This window comes from Mixophyes fleayi, chromosome 1 (genome assembly GCF_038048845.1).
Source record: "Mixophyes fleayi isolate aMixFle1 chromosome 1, aMixFle1.hap1, whole genome shotgun sequence".
NCBI classification, from domain to species: Eukaryota; Metazoa; Chordata; class Amphibia; order Anura; family Limnodynastidae; genus Mixophyes; species Mixophyes fleayi.
The window spans coordinates 38,961,808-38,978,174 of NC_134402.1; the positions used below are offsets into that span (position 1 = coordinate 38,961,808).

General features: G+C 40.2%; 1 protein-coding gene across 1 annotated transcript in view; it reads right to left on the reverse strand.

The window, feature by feature from the left end:
* MAN2B2 (mannosidase alpha class 2B member 2) overlaps window positions 1-16,367 on the reverse strand; it is a 44,461-nt gene that overhangs the window by 13,663 nt on the left and 14,431 nt on the right. Inside the window, exons 9-17 of the mRNA XM_075194492.1 lie at window positions 14,768-14,921; window positions 12,796-12,917; window positions 10,860-11,125; window positions 9,116-9,307; window positions 6,362-6,614; window positions 4,348-4,458; window positions 3,064-3,256; window positions 1,126-1,263; window positions 89-201 (exon numbers count right to left, since the gene is read on the reverse strand). Coding sequence (XP_075050593.1) covers window positions 89-201; window positions 1,126-1,263; window positions 3,064-3,256; window positions 4,348-4,458; window positions 6,362-6,614; window positions 9,116-9,307; window positions 10,860-11,125; window positions 12,796-12,917; window positions 14,768-14,921 — 1,542 coding nt within the window. The remainder of the gene's footprint in view (window positions 1-88; window positions 202-1,125; window positions 1,264-3,063; window positions 3,257-4,347; window positions 4,459-6,361; window positions 6,615-9,115; window positions 9,308-10,859; window positions 11,126-12,795; window positions 12,918-14,767; window positions 14,922-16,367) is intronic.

Genomic DNA, 16,367 nt, shown 5'->3' on the forward strand with positions numbered 1-16,367 from the left:
TCTGTCCTTAATGCATCAAATTGAGTGGTTTAAGCTAACCAGGGTTGTTCCATGTGTATATGCAATCATCTCAAGTATCAGTACATACCTTGATATTTATAGTGGCGGGTTTGGAGAGGACAGGGTCTTCATCCGTCTCATAAAGGTGCTGGATCCTTAGTAGCACACGGTGAAAATCCGGATCACCTGTCTGTCCTTTACCTGGGATTACCCATATAAAAATGGCATTACTTGCTTTCCTGATGAAGACGCAATTGTCATGTTACACTAATATCCATTTGTATAAAGATTATTGGAGTAGTTACAGCTAATGCAATTTTAATAACATTAAAGCCAGTGTAATCCATTCAAAATCCAACTAGAATTAAAGACAAACAACTTGGGCAAGATTGTGGTCACAAAACACTATTAAATCACACAGGTTTTGTGTAAACCATCAACATTATGGAGGTAACGTTTCTTTGTCTATGTGACGTCAAAGTGCCTCACGTCTCAGTAGGTCAATGGTTCCTAATAACTTGATAGGCTACATCCTTATGAATATTGCCACAGCCCCCCAAAAAATGGCTCCCTCCACCGTGTGTGCACTTTGCTTCTTTTAGTTAATCTGTTTACTGCGTTCATATTAAAAGAAAAATATACCTTATAGTTTATAAGCACATTCTATTATCGATCTGTCATACTGCTTTTTGAGGTAAAATTATAGGGGTATATTTACTAAAACTTATAAAAATGAAAAGTGGATGTGCTGCCGCAGCAGTAAATCAAATTCTAGGGGGCATATTCAACTAGCATTCACGCCCACGATTACGCGCAGCTGCACGGGTTCCGATACCACAAAATTGGTGGGCACGAATTCTAATTGAATATGCCCCTGGGCTATCAACTATCTAATACATTCTAGAAAATGATGGCTGGAGTCTGATTGTTTGCTATGGGCAACACCTTCACATTTCCTTTTTAGCATTAGTAAATATACCCCCAAAGACTCTAAAAGAGCGGTTCCCAAATGTGCAATTATGAAGAAATGTACACATTTGCTATTTCTCCCATCCACGAGACGGGAGACATAGTAGACTTGTTATACTTCTTTTCATGTAATGCCCCATTACAAGACTTTCATACCTCTGTGTACATTCTGCACATGCTCCGTGTGGTTTGAAGAATACTTCCAGCCCGGGATACTTAAAATCTGAAGGTGAATATTGGGTGGTAAAGTAATGGGAATGTCACCCACCTTTATATTTTCAGCCTTCCTGTGTCCTGACAAATAATAACGAATAGAAACTCATAAGATTAGGCATCTAGGTACAGGACAGACAAAGATGCTAGAAAGGCAAAACAAACCAAGGGTTTTCACACACCTATAACATACTTTCCAACATTAGGTATATCCTCTCTGGGATTTTTGAAATGCAATCACGTAATTTTGTTATGGAGGTGGATCCAAAATGGAGCATTTTGTGCCGAATTGTTACATCAAGGCCCCCATCCCGCAGGATGTGAGAATGACACACCCGGAATACAGAAGTCTCCCAGACTTTACTAGAGATGGTGGAAGTAGGATTTAAAATCTACAATAAAATGTATAATGGCACACCCGCTCAGGAAACAAGCCATCTAGGCACTTCCGAAATGTAGCAACTTTTACATCATAAAATATCTATTAAAAATAGCAGCTTTACATAATAAAGTCCATATTTATCTTATTGGAGCTCCTTATTTTAGGATAGAGATCTATAAGAAACATTTAATAGAAAAGAAAAATCAGTTGAAGTATTTTGTTCATCTACTCTACTGCTTTATAGGACAAGTAAACCCAAAACTTTAGTTTTCATATAGGAAGTACAAAATGGTTCTGCCTAAATGAAATAGAATGAGTTTAATTATAAAGTCATAATAGTTTTCACGGAGATAAAACAGCAGCGTACTATTGACGTAAATGCATTCTTTGTAAGAAAAGCCTGTGTTTCTGACTTATTAGTTAAAATAAGTAACAGACTTTCCCAATGCCTAAAAATAAAAAGGTTAATCTTATAAGTAACAAGAGAGAGAACAAATCATTTCCTATAGCCTACTAGGTTTCCAGGTTGGTCTACAAAGAAACCATCACTATCTGCATTTTTAAAAGAAGATGCACATATTTTCTGTAATTTAAAACAATTAAACTGGTTTCAAAGTATTTTTTTTAAATCATGCTAAAAAGTCAAGTGAAATTTAGCATGGCTTTAGAGTTCTCCCTGTTTGAATCTTTTCTTTCATTGTAATAAATACAGAAAATAAAGTCTAGCAAGTTAGATACTTACCAGGGGAACAGTTTTCCTGTCTGTAATTTCTAAGACTAGTCCTTTACTTAAATAAAGTATTTCACAGCGATCGTTATGGTCACATTTATAGTTTTGCGACTCTCAAAGGAGAATATCTTCTCCGCCCTAAGAAACGCGTTGTGTTACATGAAAGGGAACAACTTGCTTGTTTGTATTCATTGCCGTCTCATCATAGTGACATAATTTGCCAATCTATTACTTTCTGCTTCTCTATAGTAAAAATGAACCACTTACTAATGATGTTTTAAACATTGCTATTTAAAAGTTTCAGATACTGGGTTGAGTGTTCACAGACTTATTCACTATAAACAGTATCTTGACAGTCATCTAGCCATTATAACTCGGTACTATCCAACCATTCCGACATTTTGGGATGAGTTAAAGCCTATATGTTGTAAATATGCAGATATATCTTTAAATGCTGTATTTTAACCATAATGCAGCAGTTAAATTAATAACAATGATTTGGCAATAACTAAATTATCAATAATCAATTGGGGGACATGGATTAAAAGAATGGCTGGAGAATTCCTTTAAATACCTACCAGAAGGAGTAAGCGGTTAAGGGTTAGTACAAAATACTGGTCTGCAGAGTAAGAATGACCTCCAGTAAACCATGATTTTCTCTGGGTTTTAACATTACATTTCTACTGGGGTCTTTGAGAGATGTAGATCCCTTCTAGAACTTTCATGTTGTCTTATAGAACATATGATTGAAAAAAGCATAACAAGTTACCTGTTAGTGGAGTAAACATCACCAGTGGTTTATGCTCTAGAGACAGCCCCAATATCTGGTACAAAGAACCGGTGACTTCTTTGGATCCTATCATGAGCCAGGTGGTTGGCGTGACTATCGAGGTATCATTTAATGTAAGATTGTAGTTCAGGTCCCATTCCATGTTGTTCCATAATCTTCTATGCAGCATGATCTAAGGAATAAGGATATCACCTACAATAAAACTACTTCTACTGATAAAACTACTACTAGTGTGACAAAAGGGGGTGCTCGGGCCATGTCATTAAAGGTCAAGTCCACCTAAGGGCCCCCTTCACACAAATCAAAGGCAGAAAATGATTTATCATGGTTTTTTTAGTCGAATTCATCCAGTATGTTCCTCCACAGTTTTACAATACGTGCCATCCTGCACACCCATCCACAGTAGTTTTTAAACATTCACCTGCAGGACAGTGGTACTAAAGTGCAAAATCCACCAAGGAGATATACACACCTGTGCAAGTATTCAAGTAGCCCCACTATCTTCTTCTAGCCCTTTGTCCCTGTATTAGCTGTGCTACTGAGGAATCCATGGATGTATCCTTCACCATACACCTACCGACTCGCCAATATCCTCATTCCCCAACTGAGATGGTCCACCCCCAACAGCATGCATGTGGATTTCGGGTGGAATAAACGGTAATGTCCATTGAGGGCTTAGAAGGTTTTGGGTAAGTTGAGGCTGAAGATCAAGGTTCCAGTCTGGCTGATTTGTTTGAGAAGAGTAATAGACAGCAAAAGTCAGTGGTTCAGTGCCATTTCATTTCCACATACCTGTAGTGGGCCAGCAAAAATTGGGGAGACTCAGGTGTTGTCTACTATTAGTGGGAGTGAGTGGGAAACAAACCCCGGGGTGTGCATCAACCTGTGGTAGCATTGGACTGCCAATCTATGAGTCCCGGAAGAGGGCTAAATCCCAGTAATATTGCTGTTTGTGTGTTTCCTTTATATTTTAATATGCACTTTTACTATTTAGAGGGATTGTTGTGTTGATGTGAAGCTCCTGGTGGTTAAAATGCTTTATTTTCCAACAATATCAGTATGAGAAAAGACTTCTACTATATAATAGTACCCAGTCCCTCTGTTACATAGTCCCTAATAAGAGGTCTGGCTAACCACATTACCAAAAACAACTGAGGGGGTAACCAGATGAAATTGAGCCTCGGAACACACTTTGCCTTTGGGTATCATCACATAGCCCACAATGCTGCAGGTATGTTTTCGGTTATAAAAGTTTTGTAATACCTCAATTTGACCACTGTCCTGACTGGAAACGCCATGTGACCGCTCAGCCAGGATGACGAGTCGTGTCATCTCATCTTCTATATAAGCTGTACGAACCATTGGGTAATAGTTCTGAAATAAAAAAAAAAATAAAAAAAACTTAATCTGTAGTCCAAATAATAAAATGTTATAAGTAGATATTTACTTGTGTAGATCTTTGTAAAACAAAGTAACTGCATTAAAATGTACACATTTGTACATTTATTTGTCATACTATTAATTGGAAGGAAAAAGCGAAATGCAGAACACCAAGATTACAGTAGACAACATGTATGCAGAACATAGGGCAAATGACCAAACTATCTTTACATTTAACATTCCAAACATGGCTGCCACATGCAAGGTGTGTTGGTGCCAACGGTGGGATTAACCAGTACAACGACTACAATACAGGTTGGTTCAGCACAGATAGCTTTAATCTTGGAAACAACACAACATTGGAGTTGGTGTTTAGTGCAAGTAAATTCTCATGCATTTAGCCCTAGAACTGTGAAAACTGACAGATACCCACTGGAGCGAGTTCTAGAGTCCCCTAAATCTCTCCCTTGGAAACAGATATGTGGATCACAATGAGGAACATTTGTGAGGAGCAGGAACTTGGTAGGGGTCTATAATGACTAGACAGCCTTAGATCTAGCAGTGGTTTGACCATCAATCATCATCAGCAGCAGCTATTTAAATAGTGCCACTAATTCTGCAGCGTTGTACAGAGAATTCACCCACATCAGTCCCTGTCTTAATGGAGCTTAAAGTCTGAACACCCCAAAATACACACACAGCACAGACCTAGAGAGACCAAGGTCAATTTAATAGCAGTCAATTAACCTACCAGTATGTTTTTGGAGTGTAGGAGGGAAACCGGAGCACCCGGAGGAAACCCACGCAAACACGGGGAGAACATACAAACTCCACACAGATAAGGCCGTGATCAGAAATTGAACTCATGACCCCAGCGTTGTGAGGCAGAAGTGCTAACCAACCAACTTGATTCATTGTCTAGATCTAGAAAGTATCATGATGATTGAACCAAGAAATAAATATAAAACCCATGTGCTCTGTAATATGCACGGATGTTGAAGCCTCTGTACAGGTCTGAGAATACGAGCCTCGGAAGTCACTATTCTGCAATATAATGGCCCTATATTGTGAGGAAGCACTTTAGAAGTAATATAATCTCAAAATGAGTGTATAGGTCAGTAACAAGGAAACTTATGGTAGCATTTACAGGCCTCTCAGGATTAAACGCCTTATGTTTATCATGGAAACGTGGGGCTGGAAGTGGGATTGTACAATGAAGGCATAGGGGCAGCACGGTGGCCTAGTGGTTAGCACTTTTGCCTCACAGCACTGGAGTCATGAGTTTTATTCCCGTCCATGACTTTATCTGTGTGGAGTTTGTATGTTCTCCCTGTGTTTGCGTGGGTTTCCTCCGGGTGCTCTGGTTTCCTCCCACACTCCAAAAACATACTGGTAGGTTAATTGGCTGCTATCAAAATTGACCCTTGTCTCTCCCTGTCTGTCTGTCTCCCTCTCTGTCTGGCTGTGTCTGTGTGTGTGTCTATATTAGGGAATTTAGATTGTAAGCTCCAATGGGGCAGGGACTGATGTGAATGAGTTCTCTGTACAGCGCTGCGGAATTAGTGGCGCTATATAAATAGATGATGATGATGAAGGCATAATACTGAGTATCTATTATTCCTGTACATATAGACAGATGCACAGTGCTACTCCTATAGCAAATGTCATATTGTACCATAGTCGCCATGTGAGCGACATACCATGGTGAAAGAGGCAGTGCAGAGTAAAAAGCTTGTGTGGTCTACATTACTGCAGGTGCAGGAGCGTAATTACAAAAATCTGTGCCCATAGAGCAAAATTTCCTACTTACACCTCTGACTACGACAAAAATTTTCTGTCACAGTCCCACCTTTTTATAGATAACATTAAAACATGCCCAATTTATCTGCCACCCTACCCTTGCCACTGTGTTGCTGTCATAGTTCTTAAATACTCTCATTTGCATTTGGAATCCATTGTCATCAGTGTATATCCTCTTGTCGGTTTGTAGATTGGTTCGTGTTCTGATTACGGCTTCCCGATTAAGCTCCAGAGGGCCAACTCTATATTGCTGCTCTATATACCGGCACAGCAATGTCTTATCGTAGCCTTCGGGGACGTGGTAGAGTCTGGAGTACATTGCATAGAAGTGGCTCAGCTCATTGGCATCTCTGAAATGAGAATAATAAAACACAGTTCTGTTCAGTGCACTGTTTTGTGCTGTAAAAATCTAGTAAACTTGATAATAATAAATCACCCAACATAAAACGTAATACACATTACACTCAGCTACCATTTCTAATGAGAAATTATATTTCTACTCAGCTATTGTGACAGCAAACCCAATTTATACATTTTTGATATTTTGCCAGGAAAAACATTTTTATTTTTCACTGCACTCAAGATAATTTTATACTGTTTTACTTGCTATTAGTTCCGTAAATTTCTTCTAATGTACCATAAAAAAGGGAAAAAGAAGAGGGAGTGGATATATATCTGAATGAGGTCATCTTGTTGCAGTAGATGAGCATTCACTGCGTGATCAACCAAAATGTGTGCTAACACACACACATTATATATATATATATATATATATATATATATATATATATATATATATATATACATACACACATACACATATACATACATACATACATACATACATATACACACACACAATTTTCTTTGCATTTGCTTTTCTACTTGTAACTTTATTTTTTAATGTTGGTCAGGCATGGGATAGCCTGCTGTAACATTAGGGTTGCTGCAGCCACTCTGTCGCTCAGGAAGCATTGGTGAACAGAGAAGGTTTTCATTTCCCAATAGAATCATAATCGTAAATTTAGAGAACTGAAAATGCTGTATTTTGCTAGGCTGAGATGGACTGGCCTGTTAGACTTGCGTTTTCTTGAATGTAATAACAAAACTGTTTACACCGAAAATCATACAGAAGTCTCTCACCGAAACCACCTTCTCACATATAGAATACATTCCTCATCTCCCTACCAATTTCAAGCAGAGACTATTATCAGTCAAACTCTTTACAAATGCAAGAATATATATATATATATATATATATATATATATATATAAACAATAACATAACAAAATTCTCCTGAGTGGCTTTCCACAAATACGAGTATTCTGGTTAATGGTTAAAGGTGTAGATAAAACCCTGTACTTGTTCTCACTTTAACCCAAGTGTTAGAACACGTGAAGAAGTGTTCTCTGCAGCATAGTGTACGCTATACTCATGTGAGTGCTTCTATAGAACCCAATTATATCTTACAGAGGATATTACATCTTAACACTCCAAGCAATGCAAAGCAAAGAGACACTTGCTAGAGTGTGTGTGTGTGTGTGTGTGTGTGTGTGTGTGTGTGTGTGTGTGTGTGTGTGTGTGTGTGTGTGTGTGTGTTCACTTACATTAGTTTTTCGACATGCAAGCATACGTACCAGGGCTTAACACCCTTTTGTGCTCGAGACCTTAATGTGTAATGGAAATAGTATTCCCCACTAAGAGGGCGCATTTAAATTAAAGTGCAACTAACTTTATGTTTTTATTATCACTTAACATACCTTATTACATGTGCATACATTTTACTTTTTACAATCCTAGTTTTTATAAAACCGCAATATTCCTGTTCTGTATGCAATCCCGATTTTATATTTTTTTTTTTATGCTGTGTGTACGGACAACCACATAGTACCACTTCTCTAAGTGCAATTTTCAGCATCTATTTCGGCGGTTCCCAAAGTGTGCGCCGCGGCTCCCAGGGGTGCCGCGGAGCTGTCACAGGGGTGCCGCGGGCCAGCCGGGGGAAAAAACAACAAAACAATTTACAAATCCGCCGGGTGCCGGGACCCAGCATCCTACTCTCTCACGTAGCGTGAGAGAGAAGGATGTTGGGTCCCGGCGCCCAGCGAGGCGCAGATTTGTACATTGACAAGCTGCATTAGAGAGGAGGATGCTGGGTCCCAACGCCCGGCGGATTTGTAAGTTTTTGTTTTGTTGTTTTTTCCCTGGCTGGCCCGCAGCACCCCTGTGGCAGAGGGCAGAGGAGGGGCACAGCGCGAGAGGGCAGAGGAGGGGCACAGCGCGAGAGGGCAGAGGAGGGGCACAGCGCGAGAGGGCAGAGGAGGGGCACAGCGCGAGAGGGCAGAGGAGGGGCACAGCGCGAGAGGGCAGACGAGGGGGCAGAGTGTCTGGATGCACAGGGGGCAGAGTGTCTGGATGCACAGGGGGCAGAGTGTCTGGATGCACAGGGGGCAGAGTGTCTGGATGCACAGGGGGCAGAGTGTCTGGATGCACAGGGGGCAGAGTGTCTGGATGCACAGGGGGCAGTGTGTCTGGATGCACAGGGGGCAGTGTGTCTGGATGCACAGGGGCATTTTTGCATACAACTAAATAAGTATTTCTGTCCTGACCTAAATACTTATTACATTTTTTTGACCCAACTACTTCTAAAACAGGACTGCTCGGTAATTATTTTGGAGGGGTGCCTTGAAACAATTATGGAGACTCTAAGGGTGCAGTGAAATGCAAAAGTTTGGGAACCACTGATCTATTTATTATAGGCGACATGTTTGCACAGTGGTTAGCATTGCAGCCTTCAGCATTGAAGCCCAGGATTATGTCCTTGTGGGATTCCCCTGGGTGTTTCGTTACCTGTAAAAATACTGTCTGATTTCAGTCACTAGCTTCCCTGTCATAATCTCCAGTCCTACAGACTTGGCAGCAGGAACAGCAGATCCATTTGCAGTGAACATGTAGTTGTCAGATATAGGCCCGGCACCTGTGTCCCCATTCGCATGGTACTCAAGAAATTCCTGGGTAGCTTGGACTGTGCGATTCCTCTCTCTGCAAATGAGACACACGTGACAATGACTAATGGAGGATAACAAATGCTAACAAGTTGTGTACAGTTCAAGCCCTGTATCACCATCCCTATTTTCTTCAAATGGATCTAATTTAAAGAAAATATTTGAATATGTTCTAGAACACTGTGAACTGTACTATGTTATAACAGTTCTGTTTACTTCAATTATTATTATATTGCAAACTATACCATTTTTTGGTCAAAGTATGTCCTAGATAACAGGTCACTTGGATTAATAAATAATTGTCAGCAGTAACATATATTGTGCAGACTGTTTGTAGATCGTTTACCAATTTACAGATGTTACTCTATTAGGAAAAACAGATTGACCAGAGCGAAAAGTATTTCTAAAATAATAAAACATGATTTGCTCTGGGTATATAGAGAAGAGCACCATGTTATCCACTTGAATAAGCTCAACGTGCCACTTAAAACTCCAGTACTGCAGTATACATTGCCCAAAATAATGTTTTTATTACTCATGTTAATATTCCTAAATTAAGGAGAAGCAAAGTACAAAGTATTTAATAAAAAGACATCATTAGAAAGCTTAACGTGGACCTTTCACCTGAAGGCAGTGGATGCATACATACTGTGTAATGTACAATTAGGAAACTTAACAATTTTCGAGCGACCAGTGGAGTCCCTATGGCACTACCTAATAAACATGCCACTTATTTCATGAGGTACCAGGGTCTTAGTGAACTCCTAGGCTGCATTCATGATACATTTATTTGCCTTTTTGTGCTACTCTGCCAGTTTCTGATCACTTCCCCCATCAGATCTGAAGCCCGTAGCTGCACTGAAGGGGGACAGAAAGGAAGTTAAGCTTTGTGGTGTTCTCTGCTTTTGTAGTGGTCATATATTTAATACTCTGCTAGTTCCGTCCGGTCAGATGTACAAAAAAAATAAAGTTAAAACTTTCATTACTAAAATACCAGCAGATATTTTCAGTCAAAGAGGAGCCATGATGAGTCTTTCCAATTTAAACTTAGTGCAGTACCCAACATGGCCCTTCACATTTTAAAAGGTCAAAGAATAAAACAAAGAACATACGCACACATTTGCATCTCTTCCAACCTAGCGGAGTCATCTAAAACTCAACTCCATGGTTTTACTAATTGACAGATTTCACTTATGAATAAAAAAAAATGACTCACTCAATCCTTTTTTTAGTTCATATAAGCCTGGGAAAGGCAAATGTGGAATAGGACATAATCGTGGTTAGGAGGGGAAATTACCAAATGTGAAAATAGATGGGCTGCAGTGTTTTGCAAGATTCATTGCACATTATCAGGCAGAAATATACTGTGAACATACCCAACACCTAGAAATAAGTATTTATACTGTACTTACAATTTATAAAATAAAACATGAGATTACTCGCCTTTCATTATGCATTCCATCCTGTAGGATACAGAATAAAGCTTATTACATCGATTTAGCGATGGTGTAATTATGCAGACAAAACGCATCATGCATTGAATCCACCAAGGGACTGTCACCGTCTTACCGTCACCATTATAATCTCACCTGTCTGTTATGCTAACAAGTAAGTTTGTGTTCTGGTCTATCCACAGCGTGTAGCAGTCACTAATCACTGGCACTACCCTCTGTTTGCTGCTTTGTGTTCTACGGGAGGGTTGTCTGTCAAACTTCACCAGTCTTCCCGCAGCAATTGTCTCCTTTTCAGGCGGTGCATTGTCAACCTTTATAGAGTACCTCCTATAGCTTACACCATGCAGGACAACAAGCACATACAAATCAAAAGCATGGCCGGGGTCAGTGGAGTTTTGAATCTGCAATATATTATTAAGCAAAGTAGAATAAATAAGACAAAATTTGGATAATAATGGCAAGTAAGCAACTTACAAATACAAAAGAAAAATCCCCAAACATTGGGTAAAAGATACACAGAATAATGCATCCCCTACTGTGTTATATAATGATCAGAGGGGACCAATAGGTTCTGTGCTCAACACCCTGAGCCTTTTAACCTTCTGAGACTTCTAACATTTATTTTTATTTATTTTAAATCTAGAGACCCTTTATAATGAAGGGAGGATTTGATGGATCTAGTATGATCAAGATCTCATAGCAGCTTACAATTATAGAAAGGTTTTAATGGAGATTCGATAAGGACCTTCCATGTACTATCGATGGAACCCCCACAATTAATGGAATAATAGCAGTCAGTGGTTACCTAGCAACCACCTGGCACTGTATGTACTTCTATAATAATAATACTATTCATATAGAACCTTTCTCCCAACAGGACTCAAAGCGAGTTACACCATTGCAGAGGGTGAGGTAGTCACCCAGGGCATACTCAGCTTCTATTCTATGGTATCATTCTCCTCAGCCCCTGCCCCATTACAACTTATAGGTTAAATTCCCAAACACACACACGAAGGTCCATTTTGCTTTTTGGAAGCCAAATTACCAGTATGTTTTTGGACTGTGTGGGAAGAAAACCGGAGCACCAGAAGGAAACCCACACAGATCCATGGTGGGAAACCAACCCATGACCCAGTTCTGTGAGACAATGCTACCCACTGCTATCTGTGTGGAGTTTGTATGTTCTCCCATGTATGTGTGGGTTTCTTCTGGGTGCTCTTCTTTCCCCCCACAGTCCAAAAAAATACAGGTAAGTTAATTGTCTTCTGAAAAAAATGGATCCTAGTGTGTCTCCATAAAGGGAATTTAGACTAAGTTCCAATGGGGTAGGGATGGATGTGAGTGATCCCATAGAATGGCAGCTGAGTGCTTCCAAGACGACTGCCTCACCCTCTGAAAGTGTCCTATTGGGAGAAAGGCGATTTATTATGATTGGCGCTGTATAAATAAACAACAATAATAATAATAGAGCTGCTGTGACGACGTAGAAATCCAATGGGTGGTTAAGGACTGGTTAATTATGATCAGTGCAAGCTATTCTGCTAATGGTTCAATCTCCATTTATTTTTTAACTTAATGAGCACAGTGTAAGAGTCACTTTGTTGGCTGGACCAATATTCATGAGAAATGAGAACGGAGCCTATCCTTGCGTTGACATCACTGATAACGTAGTCTGTCAATTCATGTTTTATTTAAATAGCCCAAGAGCTGGATTTATTTCCCCCATTGCCTTAACACTTCTAAAAGTGGAACTGTTGCATAAGCACAGTGCATTATACCTTGGTGAAGTCTTTAGTTCCTAGTGAATCGATAGGCTACGTTACCCTGAGCGATGGTTCCGCCAATAGTTTGTCCACCAACTCTGTGAGAGGATTTACATTTTTTAAGCTTTGCTATTCTACACTTCAATTTTAATGGCCAGCCAATACTATCTAATCACAGCTTATTGTTGTTGCCGCCTCTGTGAAGACAAGGTCAGCATTCTTAACCAAGCCAAGGGAGCAGAGTAACAAGGTAGAATTACAAACATAGTAATAGACACAGAAATAAGAAGAATAAAGAGGAAACATACCTGTGCTGGCACAAGCTGGCCAAGCTCATCATACACAGCACTGACGGAGAGGTTCAGTGCCACTGTGACATACGTGGTAACGTCCCATGCTAGGGGGTTGTAAACTGTAATATTTATTACACCTGTAGAGAGAAATAAAATCATGTAATCTACAGTCTTACTGTATATTGTAAACAGAAGCATATCAGAGAGCGACACTGACCAGTCAAGCTTAGAATCTAATTTTGGAACCTGGAACCCAAGTATACAAAATAACCTGCCTCCACCCAGTCTCTCAATGTCAGTTTCCCAATCAGTGCTTTTATCCACTGAGCCACTAATTCTCCCAGGTATTCCAAAATGAGGCAATAATCATCTGTTAATTTGTAATATCTAATGAAGATAACTCAAAATATGTCTAGGATTCAGTGACTACATCTGTAGCCACTAAGCAAAACTTGATGTTCAGCATAATAAATAAGATTAGTGTGAGGTAGTCACAAGGAGACCAAAAGCATTCTACAGTTTCTGTCTCTTTAGATCTCATGAGTGCAAGATAGGGAACAATGACTTCTAAGAGTGACAAACCTGCCAAACACACGGTCCCAGCATGTGACACATGGTCTGGGATGATGCAACACAGATCGAATGCTGGTCACATTTTCTCTGTTTCTTGTGACTGGGTAACTAATTAGCTGAGTAAATCCCATGGTCTCCTGACATGGTGACTGACAGAGGTAAAGATGACCTGGCTCCACTGCCACTGAGGACAGAGCGGTCACGTGGTGGGAGAGGGGAGTCCTCTGGCCTTGGGTGGCGCTGGAGCAACCTGGTGACATATCCTACAGTCTCCTGTAATTCAACAAACTAAATATGCTCTATGGATAAATTGGCTATATGGGGTATATTGGTGATGACCTGGTGCCATGTAAAGTGCACTTTTCTCACCTGACTGCATTAGCAAATAAATTTTACAGCGTGTGGTACACTACATATACAACGTAGTATTTTTTTTTAAATCAAGTACATTTTTACTTGTTTTTTGCAGACATACAAAACACGTAAAAGAACATGGTAACAAAGTATGAGGACACCACACAGGCAATCCCTTGCCCACGATCATAGCAACATAGAGCAGCGAAACTTAAAGGAGTATAAGGGGTGGTAGGTTGGTCGCGCACTGTGTGGGGGATGAATTGGCATCAGAGGACATGAATCGGGTCGAGGACCAGCCAAACTCTAGCAATTAGAACCTTGGCCAAGGCTGTCAAGCTAAACGTATATTTATATGTAGGGTGGTTCATATAATCCCTTCAGTGAGATATAAAAGGGCACCATTTGGGATATTTTTTTTGGGGGGGGGGAGGAGGGGGGAGTGCAGCTGGGATCGTAACAAGAACACATCCCCAAACCTCTGCCCAACACTTCTGAACCAACGGGCAGTCCCCACAGCATATGCCAGAATCCGCTATCTGGGGCATTCATTGCATTTCGGGCAGGTGGAAGTACTCCGCCAACTTATTCGGGACAGCCCGATGGGGCTATAATAAACTCTGTGTAAAATGAACAAGTGTATTTGTTGATAACAGAGGCAGGAAGTACTACACATATCATTTTTGCTCTCTCGGATGTTCATTTAACAGTTTGATGTTAATGTAATACATTCATTTCATGGTAAGTAGGGCTTGTGTTAAATAAAGGCAGTCTGGTTCCTTTGCCACACTAAATCAACCCCTTGGTACGTCATTGCGTCTCAGGCTAACTTATTCACAACAATCCTGACTTAAAACATATATTTATTTAAGTTGGCTGGAGCGAGGTGGGCATACAAATACAAAAGTAATCACATCCTTTATCCATCAGGAACATCTTTAGGGTGTATTAGTTCTACTTTCCACTAGCCAATCAGCAGTTGAATACATTATTATTGACTTATGTTTCAGTTTTGTAAAGCTAGTCATCTCTATGCTACAGCAATCTATTACACACATACCTTGTGAAGGTTCACTCTGCTCAGAGGTGAACTGGTCCATAACAATGGCTTCCATGAGCTTCCGTACTCCAGTCATTCCTTGATGCAAGTTGGCCATATACATATCCCTGACCTTAGGGGACTCTGTGCCAGTAATGCCATCATGATGTTGGACCTTTGAAAAGAAACCCGTACAGTAAATAAACTACGTATTACTACTACTACTCCTGGCTCCAGAGTACATTCTGTGCCTTTGCAATATTGCAAATATTTCAATGTACCTCACCCACAATCCCTGCCGTTGCTCAGTTCAGCATTTATATTTTATGGCCAACCTCATCATTTATTTATATAGCGCCACTAATTCCGCAGCGCTGTACAGAGAACTCATTCACATCAGTCCCTGCCCCATTGGGGGAAGAGAGAAAGAGAGAAAGAGAGAAAGAGAGATCAATTTGATAACAGCCAATTAACCTACCAGTATGTTTTTGGAGTGTGGGAGGAAACTGGAGCACCCGGAGGAAACTCACGCAAACTCCACACAGATAAGGCCATGGTCGGGGATTGAACTCATGACCCCAGTGCTGTAAGGCAGAATTGCTAACCACTTAGCCACTGTGCTGCCCCAATCTCTGTAATGATCTCTGACCCACAGCTACAAGAGGTATCTGACTAGGTAACTTTATACTGCTTCCAACCAGGAGCTAGCTGTGTGCAGGGTACTTCCCTCATTCAGTGCTGAGATCATCACACGGGGTTCAACACACCTAATGACCAGTTTCACAGAGAGCTTTTATGAGTCTCTCATTTGGGGTACTACCCCCAGCTCATGATCCTTCTGTCTGAGTGAAAGAATGTTCCTTCCCAAGTGTAAAGTATACTGGCACTATATAAATAAAATCTAATATGAACAACTATGGGGGGGAGGGCGCTTCTCTGCCTCAGGCACTGTCAAATTAGAGGGAAAAATAGATGGCGCAGGATATATTAAAAAATGTTGGTGGAAAAACTGCTGCAGCCTCCAAGACAATCAGGACTTGGGAGAAGATCTTTATTTCAACAGTACAATAATCCAATGCACCTAGCAAGAGACACACTGGAGTGGCTTAAATTAAAGAAATAAATAAAAAGCCAATTTCCTGGAGAGGCCCAATCAAAGCCCAGACTTCAATACTATCCAGAAACCGTGGATTGTGAAATTGCAGCTAAAAGTGCTTCAATCAAGAATAAAAAAAAAGGACGTGACTACTTATTTCATTAATTGTCTGAGATTTTTGTCATTAAGAAAAATCTTTATAGCTTTTACTTCTTTATGTGACATTACAGAGTATTATCTGTTCAGTGGTACGAATTCCCGAGTAAATCCACTTTGATAGCAAAAAAAAAAAAATGTGCAAAACGCCATTAAGGTGTGAATACTTTTTATAGCCACGGTCAGTGGTCGAAGTGGAAATTTAGCAGTGGCGGTATGAAAAATGTAAGGGGATGTAAGTGACTGGAATGGGATAATGTTACAATGAAGGCAGTAGGAGAAGTGATGGTATGACATACCCCCGTATACACCCCCACCTCTACCACTGTATATACTGTATATATAATGTAAGTGACTGGAATGTGATAG